Raw genomic sequence first — 18,468 nt, forward strand, 5'->3', positions numbered from 1 at the left:
GACATGGGAGGGAGGGAAGAAAGATAGTACAGATACCTTCTCTTATCTTGCTTCATCATTTTTACATTCCTATTAGTCTTGGTAAAGCAAAAACTGCTTGAATCGTGAGTGCCTGTTTATCATGTATATGTTACACAGTGAATAAAATCTAGTAAATGTCCTCCTTGGGAATTCAGCAACCTGACCTTGTTTCAGTGCCACTCCCTGTGTAATTAAACCTAGGCTCCATCTCTCTGCATTGGTCTCACTAGTCATCAGGTTGTAAGGTTCTGGTTTCCTGTGTCCTGTTGGGCAACCACTTGACAGAACTTTAATGCTACTTCCTGGCATAGCAGGAGGTGGAAAAGCAGGAGGAAGAAACATTAGTGTAACCACAAATCTTATTTCCATGTGTTTCTGACACTGAAAATCAAGAGGAAGTCCAACTGGACAAGAGGGCAGTCTCCACTAAGGATTGAAACAAGCTCCTTGATTGTGGATGTTTGGTGCTGCCTGTGGAGTCTAAGGAGTCCAGCATGTGACACGTTGCAAACTCGAGACAAGAAACCTTGTTGCTATGGGCGACCTTTAGTGACCTATAAATTTTGCAGACTGCTCTGTAGCACTCTATTATTGTTTCCTTTCTCCACATCACTAATTAGATCCTGATGAGTTCCATGTGAAACTGAGGTCTGGGAGGTGCAAAGTGATCATGCGTGTGAGTTCATGAATACTGGCCTATATTAAAGCTGAGTGTATTTTGCCTGCCTACTTGACTTAATTTCTTTTAAAAAAAATTTTACTGGTGCATTATAATTACACATAGTGGGATTCATTATGTCGCATTTTTACATGCACATGACATAATTTGATCAATTTCATTTCCCAGTCTTTATTTTTTAACAAAAGCAATTGAAGGTGAAATGATGACTTGTGTAATTGTTTGGGCAAATGTCTTGAAGTTGAACCCATGGATTTTATTGTGAAGATTAACTTGAAAAAAGAAAATGCAACAATATATTGTCCCAATTTCAGTTTCTTTGGTTTACTGACCCAGTCTTGGTTAGGGGTTGTTAAATCTAGTTGGTTAAATACCCCAAAGAATTGGTTAACTACCCAAGAATAAAAAGGAAAAATACTTGATTAACACAAGAATTATATTATAAAAATGAAAATTTAATGACATGATTTTTTAAAATTGTAATTTTTATACAAAATGATGCATGGTAAAAATAGTTCAAATAGCTTATAAGAGACTATATAGTGCAAAGTTTCTCATCCATCCCAGTTCCACAGTCTTTTCAGGTTATCTTAAATATTCTTCAGAAGTTAAATCTATGCACAAGCTGAAGCAGCCCATTATAAGTACTTTAGTTGCCTTTTCCACTTAAACATATGTTGGGAATTTTTCCATATCAGCACATAGGCATCTTCATCATTTTCTGGATGTAAGCTGTGGTGTGCTGGAGCTGGCTCAGACTGGCTTATGGCACCTAATTATTACATTGGTAGGGATTTAGCAAACTGGTTGTTAAATATGGCCAGTATTACATTTGATATCAATGGGAATGTTTACACCATGGAGTTTGGCAAATACCACAAATACCCTCTCCCCTCTATAAGCTGGTTGTTGAACATTTACCAACCACCACTAAATGTATGGAGAGAAGGTTACACTTTTATAGCGGTGGTTTGCTTTCTAATGTTAAAAAAAAGGTAGAAACTTTTGTTTGTGACTTTAATGAAAATATTTCTATTTGAAATATTTTTCACTTGAGATCACTGTTTCATTTGAGATACATTTTTAAAATTCCTGTTTTACTAAGAGCCTAAAAAATTAGGAATTTGTACTGAATTTTGCCATCTGAGTTTTTAATATACGGAGATAGTCATATTTTTTTCTTCCTTTGACTCATTAAATCAATATTTCTCTTTTCATATATAGCCATTATATTAATTTTGGACTTGGATCATCTTTTAATGCACCACTAGATTCTATTTTCAAAAATTCTAAAAATATATACTCATTAATATTGTTGATAAATGATAGTCTGTGCTTAATCTTTATTTTTCTGGATAGTGTTACCTTTGTTTGGGTGTCAGTGTTCTGTTGAATCTTTAAAAAATAATTGGGAATGTTTTGTTGTTTGTTCATTCTTTGAAAGTTTGGTGGGATTCTCCTATGAGACATTTTAGGCCTATGCTTTTGGAGAGGTGTGGCTCTTTGGCAACCTTTTCATTCTCTCGCAGGGTCATTGGTCTGGTTAAATTAGACATGTTTAGTCTCAAGGCTCTCATCAGTCTAAATAGAAATAAACAGGACTTTAGCAGTCTGTTTCATGGAAGAGCATGGAATTTTAGAGATGACCCCTGTTTGAATTTGAAATGTGAGTTTCTGGGTCTCTCAGTTATCTCAGAGCTTCATCTGCAAAAAAGGGGGTTAATACCTACCTTGAGGTTTATTGTAAGGATAAAATAATGTATTGAACAGTGCCAGACCATGTCTGTCTTGCTTTTGGTATTTGATAAATATTAGGATTATTACATTCTATCCTGTTCTATTCCTTTTTTAAAAAAATTGTGACTATATTGATTATACTTGTTCACTGTTCTTCAGATTGAAATATTTGTCAAGGTCTGCCTAAAACTCTTAACTCAGAAATCAGAATTTGAAATCTTCATTCCGCATTTTAACTGTTTGAAAGTGCATTCTCCATTGTTTTATGTGACTTGACACCTTAGAGACATAGCTTCTCTGGTCTTATACAGTATGAAAAGGAAATCACTTATTTTGAAAGTCCCATTAATATATTTTGGTATGTGGTTTTGGGGAGCTCTTGCCTAGAAAGTAGGGTTTGTAGGTGCTAGAACATCTTTTGGTCCATTTTCTTCTTACTCCCCCCAACCCCAATAGAATTAGGAGGTGAGAGCCTTTGGCAGTTAACTAGGATTAGATGGGTCACAAGGTCAGTACCTTCATACATGTGATTAGTGTCCTTATTAGAGGTCTGAGAGATCTTGCTTCTCTGCTCTCTGCCAATGTGAGGATATAACAAGTGAGCAGTCTGCAGCTTGGAAGATGGTCCTTACCAGAATCCAGCCGGGTAGCACCCTGATGTTAGATTTCCAGTCCTCCAGAACTGCAAGAAGTTGTTTATAAGCCCCCCAGTCTGTGGCAGCTTGTTTTAGCAACCCAAACTAAGATAGGTTGGTTCAATTTTCTTTTCTTTTCACTGTTGTGGGAAACTCAAATCTTAAGGGAAAGCTACAGTTTTATCCCTTCCAGTGATAATTCTGGATATTCAGATAGAAAAAAAAATTAATATTATAGAGATTCAGTGAATACAGTCTTTATGGAGGGGGTTAGAGTCAATGACTAGAAAGTGAAGTATGCTTCACTTCTCATGGAAATTCTAAAAGATTAAATAAAAATAGAACCATTGTTCAGTTGTATTCATATGAAGGCATTGAGGGCCTATTATGTACCAGGCAATGGAAATACAAATATAAATGGGAAGTATGCTTTTAGTCTTGAAACACAGAAGATAGATGTAACAGGCAACGGCAGGGTAGTGTGAAGAGAAATACGACAAAATACTGTGTATTTCAAGAAGGAAAGATCCTTTAACTGTTGATCTGGGGAAGGTTTTGTGCTAGAAGTGGCATTGTGCTGTTTTTCTGTCTTTTGTTTCTGCGGTGCTGAGGATTGTACCCAGGGCCTTGTGTGCATTAGTAAGCTGTGTTTGAAGTCTTGGAAGCATTTTACCAGAGGGGAACAGCGTATGCAAAGTATGAAGGCGCGGATACAGCTCGGGTTGGCATAGCTCGGGTTCAGTGTAATCCAAGGATAGCATGCAGAGTACGCTTTGCCTAAAAGTGTAGCACTCAATAAATTTGGTTGGCTACATGGATGAATGAAAGCACGAATGGTATACACGCACCAGGCACTCTTCTATATGAGCTGGGGAACAGAACTCCTTTCTTTGGGAAAGTGATCTTTGAAACACAGTCCTTGCTTACATTGGAAAATGTATACTCAGAAGTTAATACTAGTTTATCTTAGGGATTTTGTCTCTTGGTTAGTTAACACAAGGAGCAGTGTCTTTTCAGCCCTGGAATTAAGTGCCAAAATGTAATGATTGCCAGAATGAAAAGTGAATGATCTAATTCAGCACTCCTTCAGTTCATCTAGATGGAATTAGTATTTGCCCTTTTTTTTTTTTGCCATGTGGTTCAGAAGTTCATTTATTTCACCTCAGCCAGTAGTCTCAAAGTGAGGGTGTGCACCTTGGCACACAGAAAATTTATTTTTGAATTATAGGAAGAAAAATTTACATCTCTATTTATGCTGCTGTTTATACCATTATTTTATTTGTTTTTGTGTATAAGATACAAACACATATATACACATGCATATGATACACACAACTTGCACCTGTACAACACATACATGCACACATGTACACACAAGTATGCTTCATCCTCTGCCTTTTTTATTTTTCTGGGCACATGTTTTCAGAAAGGTTTGATATCACTGATTTAAGCCATCAGTGTAAAATGCTTCCAAAGGGATCCTAAAGTATTTAAAAATTATATCTTGGTTATAAAAAGAATATGCTTAAATAATTTAATGCCAGTTTAAAGGAAACAACTTTAATGAAATAAACACAATACATTATAATTCATGTTTAATAACAGAAGCATGCTTGCAGGTACTTTAGATTGTTTATACCTACTTAGCTTTCAAAGAAAATTTGTATCATATTTTCTTAGTGCTCTGGTAATGAAGTCCATAACATGCTTGCTGTACCAGTCCAGTGTCTGCTATTTCCCTCCTGAATTGGTCAGAAATCAGGATTGTAGAGGTCTTTGTGCCATCAGGATGTGGCCTTCCAGGGTGCTCTTCTTCGGCGCAACACTGACATCTAGAGTCGGTTGTGGCTTATTTCTTCTGAGGTTTTCTCTGTTTCACATTCTGCTTTGAATTTTCCATATTTTGGAATTTATATTCTTATTCTATTCCCTATTCTCACTTTTTGTTGGTGACATGATAGTTATTTTGCATACCCTGGTAAGGAAATATGTACTTTTTCATTGCCTCATTAAAATATTAGAGGAAATAATTTTTGCTCCAAGGTACTTTTCAAAATGAATTCTTCTAACTCAAATTTCAGCATATTTCTCCTTCTCTTTATGCCTTCCCGCTGATGTTAATTGTTCCATCATTTCTACCACCCACAAAGACATTTCTTCCACTCAGGATTGAGTCATGTGGTTGACTTCAAATCTTCAGGGTAATCGCCATCACACACTTATTAACAAGTTAAATGAAACAGATGTAGGATACATGTCAGAAAATTTTTTGAAGCTGTATGCCTGTAATCTGATTAGGTTGCTTAGAATTTTATTGGCAAATTAGGAAAGAACTTTTCAATTGCATTTTGTTGGGTTTTAATTACTATTAGTTGTAGCTTCCTTATGCCCTGGCCGCCTTTTTTGCAGCCAGTTGTCTTTTCCTTTTACCTTTATTTATTTTTTTTAAATGATCTGATTGGTGTATTTCCATAGCTTCTGGAGTTGGATTTTCAGTGAATTAATTGAAAATCAAAATGTATCTATGGTCTTTCACAGTTGGAAAATGCTCTTCTGTTTTCATAAGTATTGTCTTTCTCCTACAATAGAAAATAATGAATGGTGTTTAAGGTTATGTAACCAATGATGCCATCCTCCACACCACATATAAGCTGCTTTGCCACCTTGCATTCTGGGTCCTAATTATCCTTCCAGTAGGATGTTGGGACTGAAAAATAATTTTCTTGTCTAGATGTCATTGGCAAAGCCCTTGGTGGGAACTTTGCAGTTCTTACTTCTAGGCCTTCCTTCAGGCCACTTACTTTTGCCTCTTTGTTGAAGAAAATTCCTCAGCCTCAGTAAGAAAAAAGTATGAATGAACAGGCATTTGTAATTATTTCGAGTACTGTCCTAAGTAACTGAACCATTGTCTTTATGTATTTGTACATACACTGAAGGATGAAATGACTACTTGGACAACATTCTCTCTCTCTTTTTTAAAAATATACTTTTTACAACTATTTATTTATTTATTTTTTAATGTGCTGCTGAGGATTGAACCAAGTCCTCACCTGTGCTAGGCAAGCGCTTTGCCACTGAGCTACAGCCCCAGTCCCACAACATTCTCTTGAGTTAAAATTCTTTTTAAAATAAAAAGGGTTAAAATAACCACACCTTATAATCACTTTGCTGTTGGCATTTGGTCTCAGATGCAGTTTAAGAGGAAAATATTGTCAGTTGTGTTTAATTTCACTATCTGTATACATTTTAAGTCTGAGAATCTGACTATGTATCATGGAAACAGAGTTCCTGTTGTGCTGTCGGAAAATCCTGTTTATGTAGGACTTTCATCAGAATGTATTATAGATAATACAGATGTACTCTTCCTATCACTCCAACCCCAAAGACTGAAGAAATACTCATTTTTATATCATTAGCTCTATCTTTTCTAATGTGAAGTTTTTGTTTTATCAATAATAAGTAATTTAAAAAATAATTTGATCTAGGCACCATGTCATATGCCTGTAATCCTGGTGATTTGAAAGTCTGAGGAAGGAGGATCACACATTTGAGACCAACCTGGGCAACTTAGTGAGGCCCTAAGTAGCTTAGTGAGACCCTATTGCAAAATAATAAATTAAAAGGGATGAGGATGTAGCTCAGCAGTAGAGTGCCCCTGGGTTTATCCCCAGTACTGGGGCGGTTGGGGAGGGGCATAAAACAAGAGTGAAAAACCAATCACTTTTTAATCTACAAAAGCATCCTTGTCTATATTGAAAACATTGTCTGTGTCCAGTGTGTTTCTGAGTGTTCAGTGTCACTGAAGATACCAGCCTGGGGCTATTTAATATTCTATCAAATGTCCTTTGTTATGTATTTATCAAAACAGGTTCTATGTAAAAATGCATTTTATGTGAAGGTCTTTTTTCAGACTCTTTTAAAGGAAAATATGTATTGACAGCTTGTTGGCAGCTTAGTTTTTTTCTGTGAAGCATGCTTTAGGCCTGTATTGCATCTTTTTGGCATTTTATACTTACAAGTTGTGGGCCTGTTTCTGCGTATCTTTTGTGGTATAGTTCTTGAGCAATTTCCTGAAAAATACGCCGAGCACTTTTCTTCTGTAAATACAAATGAGAAAAAGATCTCTCTTTCAGGAGCATAAGTGATGATTTGTGCACATCATCAGAGCTTTTTCTTTATTTACTGTCACCAGTCTCAGAAACTACATACCAACACATCTGCACTACAGCTAACTCTTTAGTATTTTGAGTCTATTCAAAGGGTGGAGAGCTGTCAAGTTGAAATCACAGCTAAGCACTTGAGATTATCATGAAGGTTCTCAGTGGTTAGGAAACATTAGTATCTGGTTGAAACACATACTCTCTGTGTTTCTTAAACTATTTTGGATTTGAAATACTTACAACTAGCTACAATTTAAAAAATATTTTACCTTTTGTGAATCTTCTTTTGTTTCTCTGTTTCTTAGAATATTAGATTTTGACTGTCAAGAAGAAAAGGAAAGTCCATAAATATTTTATGCACTTACAGTAATTGTGACAGATGTGTCATACCATAATAGGATTAAACTAACAATATTTAAATGAAATACAATAAATATTAATAGTTTTCATATCATTTCTGAGATACTTTTATTTCATTAGTAAACTAAATAACTCAAACTAATGTTTATCGTGGAATTTGTAGTACTTCTAACATAAGACATAAACATCTGCTCTTAAGACATATGTAAAGTCAAGTTATATTATTTTTAAATAAGTTTATGCCTTTTTGAATAGTTGAAGGCAGCTTCTACTCTCTTCATTAATCTCTTCTGCTCTTAAAAATTATTCTTAGGACTTTCATAGATGACAGTAACACTCCACCACCTGCTACCGCTTCCCCACACCTCACTTCTGCCGAAGAAAGCTAGCATAGAAGATGGCTTCTTAATCCCACATTACTGAATTTAAAGAGAAAACACTATAAATCATGTATTCTTGTTAATTTCAATGATGGAAATCTATGCCTCCTGTGGCCCTCCTCTGCATGTGATGATCCCTGCAGAAGCAGAGGGAGATGTTCATTAGGTGAGCTGTTTCTGAGGCTCAGTGATTATGGAGAGATGGAGATAATTTTCCGTTTAATATTTAAGGCTTTGGGGACATCAGTGCGAGAACATTTGACTTACCTTGGAGAGGACTGTGAAGGCCACACATACCCCAATAATGTAGATGGAGAGCAGCACTAAGAGCACTGTCAGGAGACTCTGCAGTTCCTTGCTGAGAAGCTTACTTTCTTAATTGTGGAAACAGAAACAGTCACTGTGGAGGCATATTCTTGCACATGTATGTATGTGTAAAGTATCATTGAAGCTACAAGTTACAGGTGAAATATGGACTCATTCTGTTTGCCTGTTCATGTAAGCTGCTTTGGGGGGAGTCTTTTGATTCGGAAGATATTAAAGTATATGATAGTTAAATCCATTTCATCAGTTCTTTAAATGTTTTATACTAAAAATGATACTTGCTAAAGATAAGAAACATTTAAAAATTCAAAAATTTGATTAGCCATCTGGTACAGTGCATTGCTTAAACTTTGGAAACTAGTGTGTTCAAGGGCATTTAAGTTTTCTTTTGTTAGAAATAGTGTACAAATGTCATTGAGTCTGCTTATGAAGTTAAAATATTTTCACATCATTTGTGAGTGATATCATGTATAATCTTGGAACTATTATAGTGAATGGTGGTGTCTATTAAAAACCCAAGCTGGGTATGGTGGTGCATGCTTATAATCCCAGTGACTTGGAAGGCTGAGGCAGGAGGATTGCAAATTTGAGGCCAGCCTCAGCCACTTACTTAGCAAGACCCTGTCTCAGGAAAGGGTTGGGATGGATGGAGTCAAGAAGATAATGCTAGGTGAAACCTAGCATCCCCATCCCCAAAAACCAAATACTGAATGTTTTCTTTGATATAAGGAGGCTGATTCATAGTGAGATAGGGAGAGGGAGCCTGGGAGGAATAGACGAACTCTAGATAGGGCAGAGGGGGTGGGAGGGGAAGGCAGGGGGCATGGGGTAAGAAATGATGGTGGAATGTGATGATCATTATCATCCAAAGTACATGTGTGAAGACATGAATTGCCGTGAATATACTTTGTATATAACCAGAGATATGAAAAATTGTGCTCTATATGTGTAATAAGAATTGTAATGCATTCCACTGTCATATATAAATAAAATAATAATAATAATAAAAAGGGCTGGGGATGTGGCTCACTGGTTAAGTGTCCCTGTGTTCAATCCCAGTACCAAAAAAAAAAAAAAAAAAGCCTCTGAAGGCCCTCCATTGAGGATCATAGTATCCACTGCTGGCCTAAAAGAACTGCAGTCTATTTCTATGCATGTATGAGTTTGTTGGGATGAACCCAATTACTATAATTATAAAGCACTAATAAAAAATCTTAATAATAAAAGACCGGCATACTACTGTGACATATGTGCTTTCTGCTAAAAGTTCTACAGGTGAAATTACTGAACCCATTTTCACATTCTAAGTGTCTCCCGACAGGAGACATTCAGTGTTCTGTGCTCTAGGGAGAGATTAAATAACATGCCAAGTCTTTTGATTATTTAAAGTACAAAGTACAATTAGGTTTATAGTTATTATCTATTAACCTGTGCATTCCAACCAAGTATCCCCTTGATTCTTATCAGTACATACATTTTTACATGTGAAACTAACAAATTAACTCTATCTATACAACTTTTAAAAAATGTTTTGGTACTAAATTAGCATCTCTGTAGAAAAGTCAGGAATCTTAGCAACTTTTCAATTATGTACAAATCTTTTTGTGATCTTCATCTCTCTCTAAGCCATTTTCTTTTCTAATAATTTTTTTTATAGAAGGTTAATGCAGTGAGGCATATGAGTCTCTGAAGTCATCGTGTGTTTCATATCAGTAGCTGACATTTATTGAGTATTTGCCATGTGTTAGGCAGTATTATATGCTTTATGTGTGTTAACCCATTTCTGATTTTCTTACAGGTGAGAATAAACTAAGGTTAAGTGACATTCAAGTATCAAAAGCCTATTAGAATACCCCTAGTAGTCAAAAGCAGGGATCATAATACCAGACAGTCTTAGATCCTTAGAGTCCTATTTTAAAAATAAAGAGCTGGTTGATTTTGAGATGGTGTTTGAATGGAATGATCTTAGGCTCATTACATAGGAGAGTCGTTTTTTAAGGGCAAGAGGTCCAAGATTGGCAAAGTGCTACTGCCCTTCTTTTCCTTCCCCCAGAAACCTGTGAAGCTTTTTCACTGAAGTTTCTCTTTTCTTTTTTTTTTTTTAGGAGGTGGGGGTCTCACCATATTGCCTAGGCTGGCCTTGAATTCTTGAGTGCAAGCAATACTCCTGCCTCAGCGTCTCCAGTAGCTGGGACTACAGATGTGTGCCACCTTGAAATTTCATAATCTCAGACTACTGAGATTATGAAATGACTTGGTGAAATTACTGATAGGAAAATCCTCACTTGAGTGAGAGATTGTCAGGGGTGTTAGCAGATCTCTAGAAGCTATTCTTTCTTGTTCAGGCAGAATGAGAAGGGCCAGGGATCCACCAGTGTCTTCTCTCCAAATTTGTATTTATTCTCCATGATGCATTTATTTCCTGGGTCTAGTTTATTGACTGTTTATGCTTTTCTAGTATATTGTTCTAGGTGGAGTAATTCTAGACCAGTTCCTGAGAAAGCTGAGTTAATCACAAGGTTCCCTGTGGAATTGGTGCCTTACACCTAGTCCCTGTAGTAGACAGGAAAGAAGAACATGGTTGGTCATTCTTCATTAGTCAAGTTTGGGTATAGAGACAGAACACAGTACCCAGCATGCTACTGACTGTATCTGGGTTGGAATGGGTCTTGAATCCAAACCTATGGTGACTTGTGCTCCTCACATCACTGCCTAGGGTATTAAGTTACCAATTTATCTCACAGTTGCATGGAAGTGATGTGAAGATTTTAAAGGTCTGAGCAAAATGTGATGCCACACAGAAAAAAAGCCTTCATTGACTGACCTCTTACCACCAGCGTGGTCCCTTCTCCAGTTTGCTTGGCTCTCGGTGTCTCTTCTCTAGGAAATGCTATTCCACAGATGTAAATTGCACTGTCATTTGATGTCACCCTGTTGACAGTGAGAGAAACTCGGTTCTGGGCCAGGGCTTCCCCCACTGTGAATTTGTCCGTTTCACTTCTGCATCCATCCAAGCACAGGTTCTCAGGCTGCCGAGCGCCATAGCGAAACCACAGGCTCATGGGTTGCTCTGAAGGGCATCCGGTTGTGGAGAAGGTGCACTCTATAGTGACAGCCTTGTGAGTATAGTCCACCTCTAGGTAATGTGGCTGCCTGATGGAGACAGTACAGGCACCCACAGCACCTGGGGAGGAAGCAGGCGAGTGCTTAGCGGGCTGTTCTCACTTTGCCGGTGCTGCTTTCTCTGATGTTTTGGCTGGAACCCAGCCGTTCCTTTCTTTTTCTTACCTTACTTTCAATACAAACAAGACTGTAAAAATAAGACACAGTGATCCTCACTTGTCCTAACCCCATGATTCCTGACCTGGTTGCATGCCATCTGGTTACTTGAAGACAGCCCCAGAGAGGTTCAGTGGAGCTAGCCAGGCAAGCCGAGGTACCAGCATATCTGGGGTCAGAAGTTTGGGGTCCTGTTACACTTGCTCCTTACAACCTCTCCTTTGATCTTGGGCAGATCACATCATCCCTTAGAACCTGTTTCCTCCCCATACCCCTTTCCCGTAAGAGTGTTGTATTCAGCGTGGTCAAGTGTTTCAAAGCTCCTCATACAAATGGTGCTGCCACTGATTGAGCTCATGAGCGGGAGCAGGGTTTTTCTTTTTTTCTTACGGGGTTTGGGATAGCTGGCAATTCATGGCGGTTCACAATGGTTCCTTTGTGAGCCCAGTGTCCATACTGGAAGCATGATAAAAGGCAGGACGTACACCTGTGGAAATGCAGCCAGGGCCTCGCCTGCACCATCTTTGGTTACAGAGTAGAGGTCAGGTAAGTGAGTCCTACTGTGGCTAGCAGATTTGGTTTCTTCCTGGCACTTGTACACTGCACTGTAGGCCCTGTAACATTTATCCTATTTGACTAACAGTATTGTGTGATAAAGAGCCACAGACTGGTTCAAATCCTGACTCTAATGGTTCTAGCTCTGTGATCTCTGTGTCACTTCCCTCATCATGGTGGGGATGATGTGGTTGACCTTACGCAGTTTGAGTCAAGTTCTAGTGCAATGATGTGTTAAGAGTATTTACTTGCCTAAGCTACAGTAAGTTTTCAATAAAACATAGCTCTTTCTGCTCCTGCCCCTGCCACTACCAATGTCCTCCTAGTGCTACATGCTCATTTTAGAGACAACTATGGGCACCTGTGTACAGGGTGTTCATAGAACTAGCCTTAACTCCCTGTCCAGTGCTCTCCGCATTGTGTGATGCTGCTTGGAGTGTGGGTCTCCACCTTAGTCTTCTAACACCAGGTATATGAAGCTGGAAAGCCATTCAGGAGCTTGTGAATGGGAAGGCCTGCCCCAAGCTCTTTCTGGGGACATCAGAGCCCTTAGATAAAACACTACTGGTTAAGTCAGATGGGGATTTATGCAAATTTTTGCCTGCTTTTTTGCCTGGTTGTGTTTCCAACTGGTCTTATTGGTCTGAGTGTATCTTATAAATGAAATTAAAAAGTAATTCAGGTGTCTTATGTTTAAATTTCAGACAGGGGCTCTTTTTCCACTTAACTTTTTTCTTCTATGTCCCCCACCCAAACAGAAGAGGAATTAAAATTAGAATCATGGTATTTGTGATGAGAATCTGTTCTTAACTGTGTTTTAATTTTAGAATTTGTACAGTTTGAGATGAGCTGGGAGCTTTGTAGTGACCTGAAACATATAAACCAGATGACAGGATGAAGTCAGTCACCTGGGGAAGATCCGGGGGCTTCCCGGGGCTTTGTGTCTGTGGAGGCTCAGTTGAGCTGGGTTTCCCGATGAGGGGCCAATTCACTCCCAAGTCTGTTTGATTCACCCTCTGTCTCCTGTTCAGACTCAGTCACTTTAAAAGACCAGAGGAACACTTCACTATATAGATTTATATATTGGAAATTTGAAATGGAATTGGACCTGTCAGAATGTAACTGTAAAACAATGCCTCAATCTCAAATTGTCTGCTGGGTAAAGGTTTAAAAGGGAAACTAACTTTTAACATTTTCTGTTAAGAACTAGTGTGCAGAGTAAGTAATATGAACATTTGCAACTTTGAAAGGTCCTGTCTCTCCTTAGTCTGAGGTGGATAAAAACCAGTTGTAGAGGTTTTCTTTGAAAGGCAGAGACTCGTGAGAAAGCTGCTCTTCTCTCCCCCAGCAGTGAAGCAACATGTTAGCAAAAAGAGAAGTTTGGGTAATGGCACCCCCACAGCCCCTTCCCGTAAAACATTTCTTTCACAAGTTCCAATGTTCCATAGGGTGGTGGTTGTTTTTTAATCAGAATATCCACTGAAAATGTTGAAAAGTGGAGGAAATTTAAAAATCATTTTACTATTTTTTTTTAAAAACAAGTTGGAAAATATGTAGAGAACTAGTTTCTGACACTTAAAAAACTTATCATTATAGAACATTTCAGACAAGCAGAGCAGCAGTCTAGTGGAGTGGAGCCTGCCGTCCCCACTGCAGCCTCAGCTTCCAGCCTCCCTCCCCACCCCACTCCCAATTAGGGTGGACTCCACACGTTTTGTTTGCACAGTTTTTAGACTATGTCGAGATTTTTCTTTAAAATAGTTTGTAAAAGTAATATATACTTATGGAAGGAAAACGGAATAGAAGCAAGAAGCAAGCAAGAAGTCACCTTTTGCACTCCTTTTGCTTAAAATAACCATTGTTAACCTTTTGGTGTATTTCTTTATGAATGAGAAAACTAATATCAATTTTAAGAATTTTGCCCCCTTCCCTATCCTATAATGCAAATTTTGTGGGTTAATCTGAGGTTATTAGAACTGTGATGAAAGAAACCCTTTTTTTTTCATAGAGAAAAAAATGGGTGTAGGCAGAATTTTAAAAATGGACATATTATGAAATGGCTGTTCTAAGAGTTTTGGCATTTAAAAAAAATAATAAGTACTTTAAGTTTACAGAAGTTCAGCTTTTTAGAAATACTGTTATTCCAGAGTGTTCATTCAGCAAATGCTGTTCAGTGGGTGCCATGTGCAGAGCAAATTTGCTTGTATAGGAGTTAAATTGTTAATGCCCAGCACATGTGGTCTTAATTGCATTTTCAGTTCTTTGGTGAGGTTTTCTCTAATGCAGCATAATGCAAAGGGAATTTCAAGGTTAATATGAAACTTTTCCTCAGCTATTATTTATTACCTGTTCCTCTGGAAAAAGAGGAAACTTATCACCTTAGACTTAAATTTCCATAATATTATACATTTAAAAATTATTCTGTAGAGCTTAAAAAGTAAATGCATTAGGCAAAAGGGCAATTAATTTAAATAAAATGGAGAAGGAAAAAAAATACCTTACCGACATAAAATAGAACCAGATTGATTTCTAGACCGAGAAGGATCTTGCCTCTGTTCACAGTCTCCATTTCTTTCTGTATGCGTGCAGCTGTCGGGGGTGTGTTTGAAGAGTTGGGTATTTTTTTCCTCTTTTCTTTTTTTAGAAAGGAAGAACTGAAGAGAGGAACTCTTATTTAGGAACCATAATCGGGAACTTTTTGAAATTGTGTAAAGATGGTTTGTTGCAAAGTTTCACCATTTAAAGTTGAGCACATTTCTAAATGCCCACGTATACTTTTTGTGGATTGGATTGTATAAATTCTCCTCACAGGTATTAGATGTTTTGTGTGAGGTTTTGCTTTACATTTAATGTGTGTTTCCTAAAAGGACTTTTGCTTCACATGTGGTACTTTACATTTTCAGACCAGTCTGGTTGCTGGTTGGGTCACCACTGTATGTGTGCCTTGCTTTGGGCCAGTAACTGCTGGCTGTGGGGAAGGAGTAGAAAGATGTGTCTTCTTGTGGGACCAAGAGAATTAGTAAGAAATACACCCTCTGTCATTAACTGGTTGTGCCCAGCTCTGAATCTAAAGACCTCCTTTGAATGTGTTGTGAGTAGATGCGCAGGCCCCTGTGCTCTGGGTCCTTGTCACCCCTGGTCCTCTTATATCATGAGGCAGGTTAGCCGCAGGAACTGACTCAGGCTGACTTAGGAAAAAGGAAACTTATTGGCAGGGTTGGGGTGGCCTCCAGAGTCCCTGGGAAGTCTGGAGAATCATGCATGGGGTCTATGGCTGGGAAGAATAGGCCAAGTCACCCTGTAAAGCTGGTCTAAGAGTGTATCGCTGCAGCGACTGTCCTGGTACCACACAGCTGCTGTCCCAGCCACGTGATTTCCCTGCCACTGCACTGACCTCCAGAGAAGGTCATCATGTGTCCATCATGTGTCCCTGCTTGTAGGGGTCCTAGCTCTTTGTTCCAGGTCTTGAGTGTGTCTGAGCCTGGGTCATGTGCTACCACCTGTGCTGTGGGGAGGGGGGGAGAGCCCATGCTTAGACTTGGCCTCCTGCAGGGAAGCCCCCGACCCAGGAAGAGGATGCAGGGCTGGGGCACTGAAGATCCCTACCACGCTTTTCACTCTGGTGTTCTCTCTCTTGCCACTGCTGATGACATATTTTCTCATGAACAGAAAGTTATTTTCAGTCTGAATTTAGTAACACATTTAAGAATATATGTATTTTTTTACATTACCAATGCACCTAAAAGAACCCCTAAATTTAATTATACTTTCATCTTTGCTGTGTATCTGTAGTTAATGCTTGGTTTGTCTGTGAACCTGAAACATTGCTTGGTTTCCCCACTTTCCAGGCGTCTCATAGGTTTGGAAATGGCCGACAATTGCCATTCCAGGAAATACCAGGCAACTCCCTACTTTCTAGTGTCCTTTCTCTCTCTGGACTAGAGATTAATTCTTTATGAAATTGTTCTGAAAAGTTAGGGAGTGGGTCCACTTGAAAAACACACAGATGATCTGTTTTTATAAAAACCCATCATGAGCCTATTTTTATTTTCAGCCTGATAAATCTCTTTAGGTAATAGTTGAGTAAGTTTACTACATCAGCTATATGTTCTTGCAGTTGTCTAAAACCCTCTTTGAAATAATATATGTCACTCTCTGATTCATTATTCTAGTATTCAATGACCAGTTTTCCAAACCCATTTACCATTACAACCTCCAGTGAATCCAAAGGAGGTGTCCTCTGAAGCTCTGTCAGGGAAGATGGAAATGTAACCTGGGGCTACATATCTGCTCTGATGTCCATTAGCCCTGCACTTCTGGGCAAGTTCTTTAGCTTTCCAGTCTGCCCACCTTCTCAGGGGGTGCTGGGAGTATGAAGGAGCTGACTCATCCACACGTCCCATGCTTGGAACATACCAGGTCCTAGGAAACTCGTTTGTTCAAGAATTTAACTTAATGTTTTTATTTGTTTTAGTAGGTGGCAAGTGGGAGAAACCATCAGAAATTTTGGAAATCAAGGGACAGAATTGGGAAGAACAAGTGAATAGCCTGCCTGAGGTGTTCAGAAAAGCTGGTTTTGTTATCGAAGCTTTCACCAGACTGCCATACCTGTGCGAAGGTGACATGTATAATGACTACTATGTTCTGGATGACGCTGTCTTTGTTCTCAGACCAGTATAGACTCATGGAGGCCAGAGTCTGCAGAGTCTGCCCCAGGATCTACCCTCCAGAAGAGGGTTCACAGTTATGTGATGGGAGGACCTTTGGGGATGGCCATTCTAAATATCATGTAGGAATTTAAAAAGCCAAAATACTAATTATTTCTTTGTAGTGTGTAAAAGGAATGTTTTTAAAAAACAAAAACTCAACTTTGGATTTTTATCAACTCTTTACTCAGTTAGAGCTGTTCTTCAATGCAGGTCACACTCCAGTTATGATGGAAGATATTTTTTATACTTAATTGCAGTTGGGACTCATTCCCAGACAAAGCAATAGTCATGACTTCATGGAGCCAATAAACGGATTGTTTTTAATAAAATGAAGACTGGCAATAAAGCTGTCCATTGAATTCCAAATATTGGTTGTAAGGTATAGCCACTGATATTCTTTCATGTTTAGAAACTCTGTTATTCAAGAAAATGTTTTTAATCATGCTAATAAACTTTTTTTGGAGATGACTTTGGCATCATGTTTGAGTTACTACAAGGCTTCCCTAGTGTTTTTTTTTTTTTTTTTTTACTACTTTGGCATCAGGAGTCCCCAAATAGTAGCATTATGTGAAAGATGTTGACAACCTGGGTATGTGGTGAAGAAAGGCTTCAGACTGGGGCTGGGGGAGGATGCAGGTCTCAGTGAACACCAGGCTGTCTAGGTACCCCCAAAGATTCACCCTAGTCAGTGCTGCTTTGAAAAATACAGAATCCTTGGTTCTGACCTTGGGCTAGCTTATACCCCACGTGTATAACTTGGTTTTCTGGGTCATCTTAGGTTCTCAGAGTTGAAACTTTCTATTGTATTTACTAACAATGCAACCTAAAAATGTTTTAATTTAACTACTTACTTAATACTGTATACCTCCTCCCTTAAGCTTTGTTCTTTCTAGAATCCTTAACTGAGTTTATTATTTGTCAAGGGTATGGTTTGCTGAATACCATGTCAGACATGCATTCTAGAATCCATGAATGCCTCCGACCATAAACCTAGAAATATTGTAATAGAGGAACTCATTAGCAAGATCAATAACCATTGTGGATATTCCAAAGATCACAGCACTTAACACAGATCCTAAAATCTCAGTAATAACAGAGATGCCATTTGAGATTGTGGATATTAACAATATGTTATTCTCACAACGTTACTTCATTTTTCATCCAGGTGTTTCATTAAGTATTCTCATATACGTACTCATAGAAGTCATCAAATCAACACATTAACTGCAACACCTGGTATAAAGGAGATTTAAAGCCTTGAGATGAATTACTTTATTGTTCATTAGGAGCAGCATTCCCACATTCTCCCACCAATGTCTTCCACTATTATTGTGCAGTCATAATAAGAATTGGGTTACGTGATTTATGCAAAATTGTTATTGGTGTGTTCTAATGATTTCTTCCAGGAATTAGAAAAAGTGAAGTACAGATATTTTGCAACCTAGATTGTGACAATAGAGGAAATGAGTAAACCCAATGTTGTTCTTATACATTGGAGATTTGCTTATTTATTTTAAACTGTCATAATCAGGGGTTGCTGTTTTAAGATAGTACTTTGAGAATTAATTTGATGGCCTATTAAAAGAAAACACAACTCATTCTTTACCCAGGAAAGCAGAGGAATTACAT

The 18,468-nt window shown here is 38.2% G+C and overlaps 2 protein-coding genes across 5 annotated transcripts in view; one reads left to right on the forward strand and one right to left on the reverse strand.

Annotated features, from left to right (window-relative positions):
* Mettl9 (methyltransferase 9, His-X-His N1(pi)-histidine) overlaps window positions 1-17,307 on the forward strand; it is a 38,476-nt gene extending 21,169 nt beyond the window's left edge. Inside the window, exon 2 of one of the 4 annotated variants that reach the window (XM_076840103.2) lies at window positions 16,608-16,755. In XM_076840103.2, the coding sequence (XP_076696218.1) occupies window positions 16,608-16,673 (66 nt within the window). In that variant the 3' untranslated portion in view covers window positions 16,674-16,755. Of the gene's footprint in view, window positions 1-16,604 lie in introns of all 4 variants that reach the window. The other 3 variants (XM_076840101.2, XM_076840100.2, XM_076840099.2) reach the window with 3 other exon arrangements.
* Igsf6 (immunoglobulin superfamily member 6) lies at window positions 4,764-14,699 on the reverse strand. Its single transcript, XM_076840846.2, has 6 exons — window positions 14,633-14,699; window positions 11,121-11,480; window positions 8,240-8,346; window positions 7,502-7,552; window positions 7,089-7,169; window positions 4,764-5,651 (listed from the first exon to the last, which is right to left on the reverse strand). Exons 1-6 carry the CDS (start codon window positions 14,697-14,699, stop codon window positions 5,595-5,597), a joined length of 723 nt encoding a protein of 240 aa, XP_076696961.1. The 3' UTR covers window positions 4,764-5,594.
* Window positions 17,308-18,468: the final 1,161 nt, after the last annotated feature.

The sequence above is a fragment of the Callospermophilus lateralis genome, chromosome 19, assembly GCF_048772815.1.
Source record: "Callospermophilus lateralis isolate mCalLat2 chromosome 19, mCalLat2.hap1, whole genome shotgun sequence".
NCBI classification, from domain to species: domain Eukaryota; kingdom Metazoa; phylum Chordata; class Mammalia; order Rodentia; family Sciuridae; genus Callospermophilus; species Callospermophilus lateralis.

What these genes read in the sequence shown, in the direction of transcription:
- Igsf6 (XM_076840846.2), bottom strand. Translation starts at nt 14,699, where the DNA reads ATGGAGACTGTGAACAGAGGCAAGATCCTTCTCGGTCTAGAAATCAAT. An exon ending in GACCACGCTGGTGGTAAGAG is followed by an intron (nt 8,347 to 11,120) that starts GTCAGTCAATGA and finishes TCCACAATTAAG; the next exon opens with AAAGTAAGCTTCTCAGCAAG. An exon ending in CCTTCACAGTCCTCTCCAAG is followed by an intron (nt 7,553 to 8,239) that starts GTAAGTCAAATG and finishes TCTTCTTGACAG; the next exon opens with TCAAAATCTAATATTCTAAG.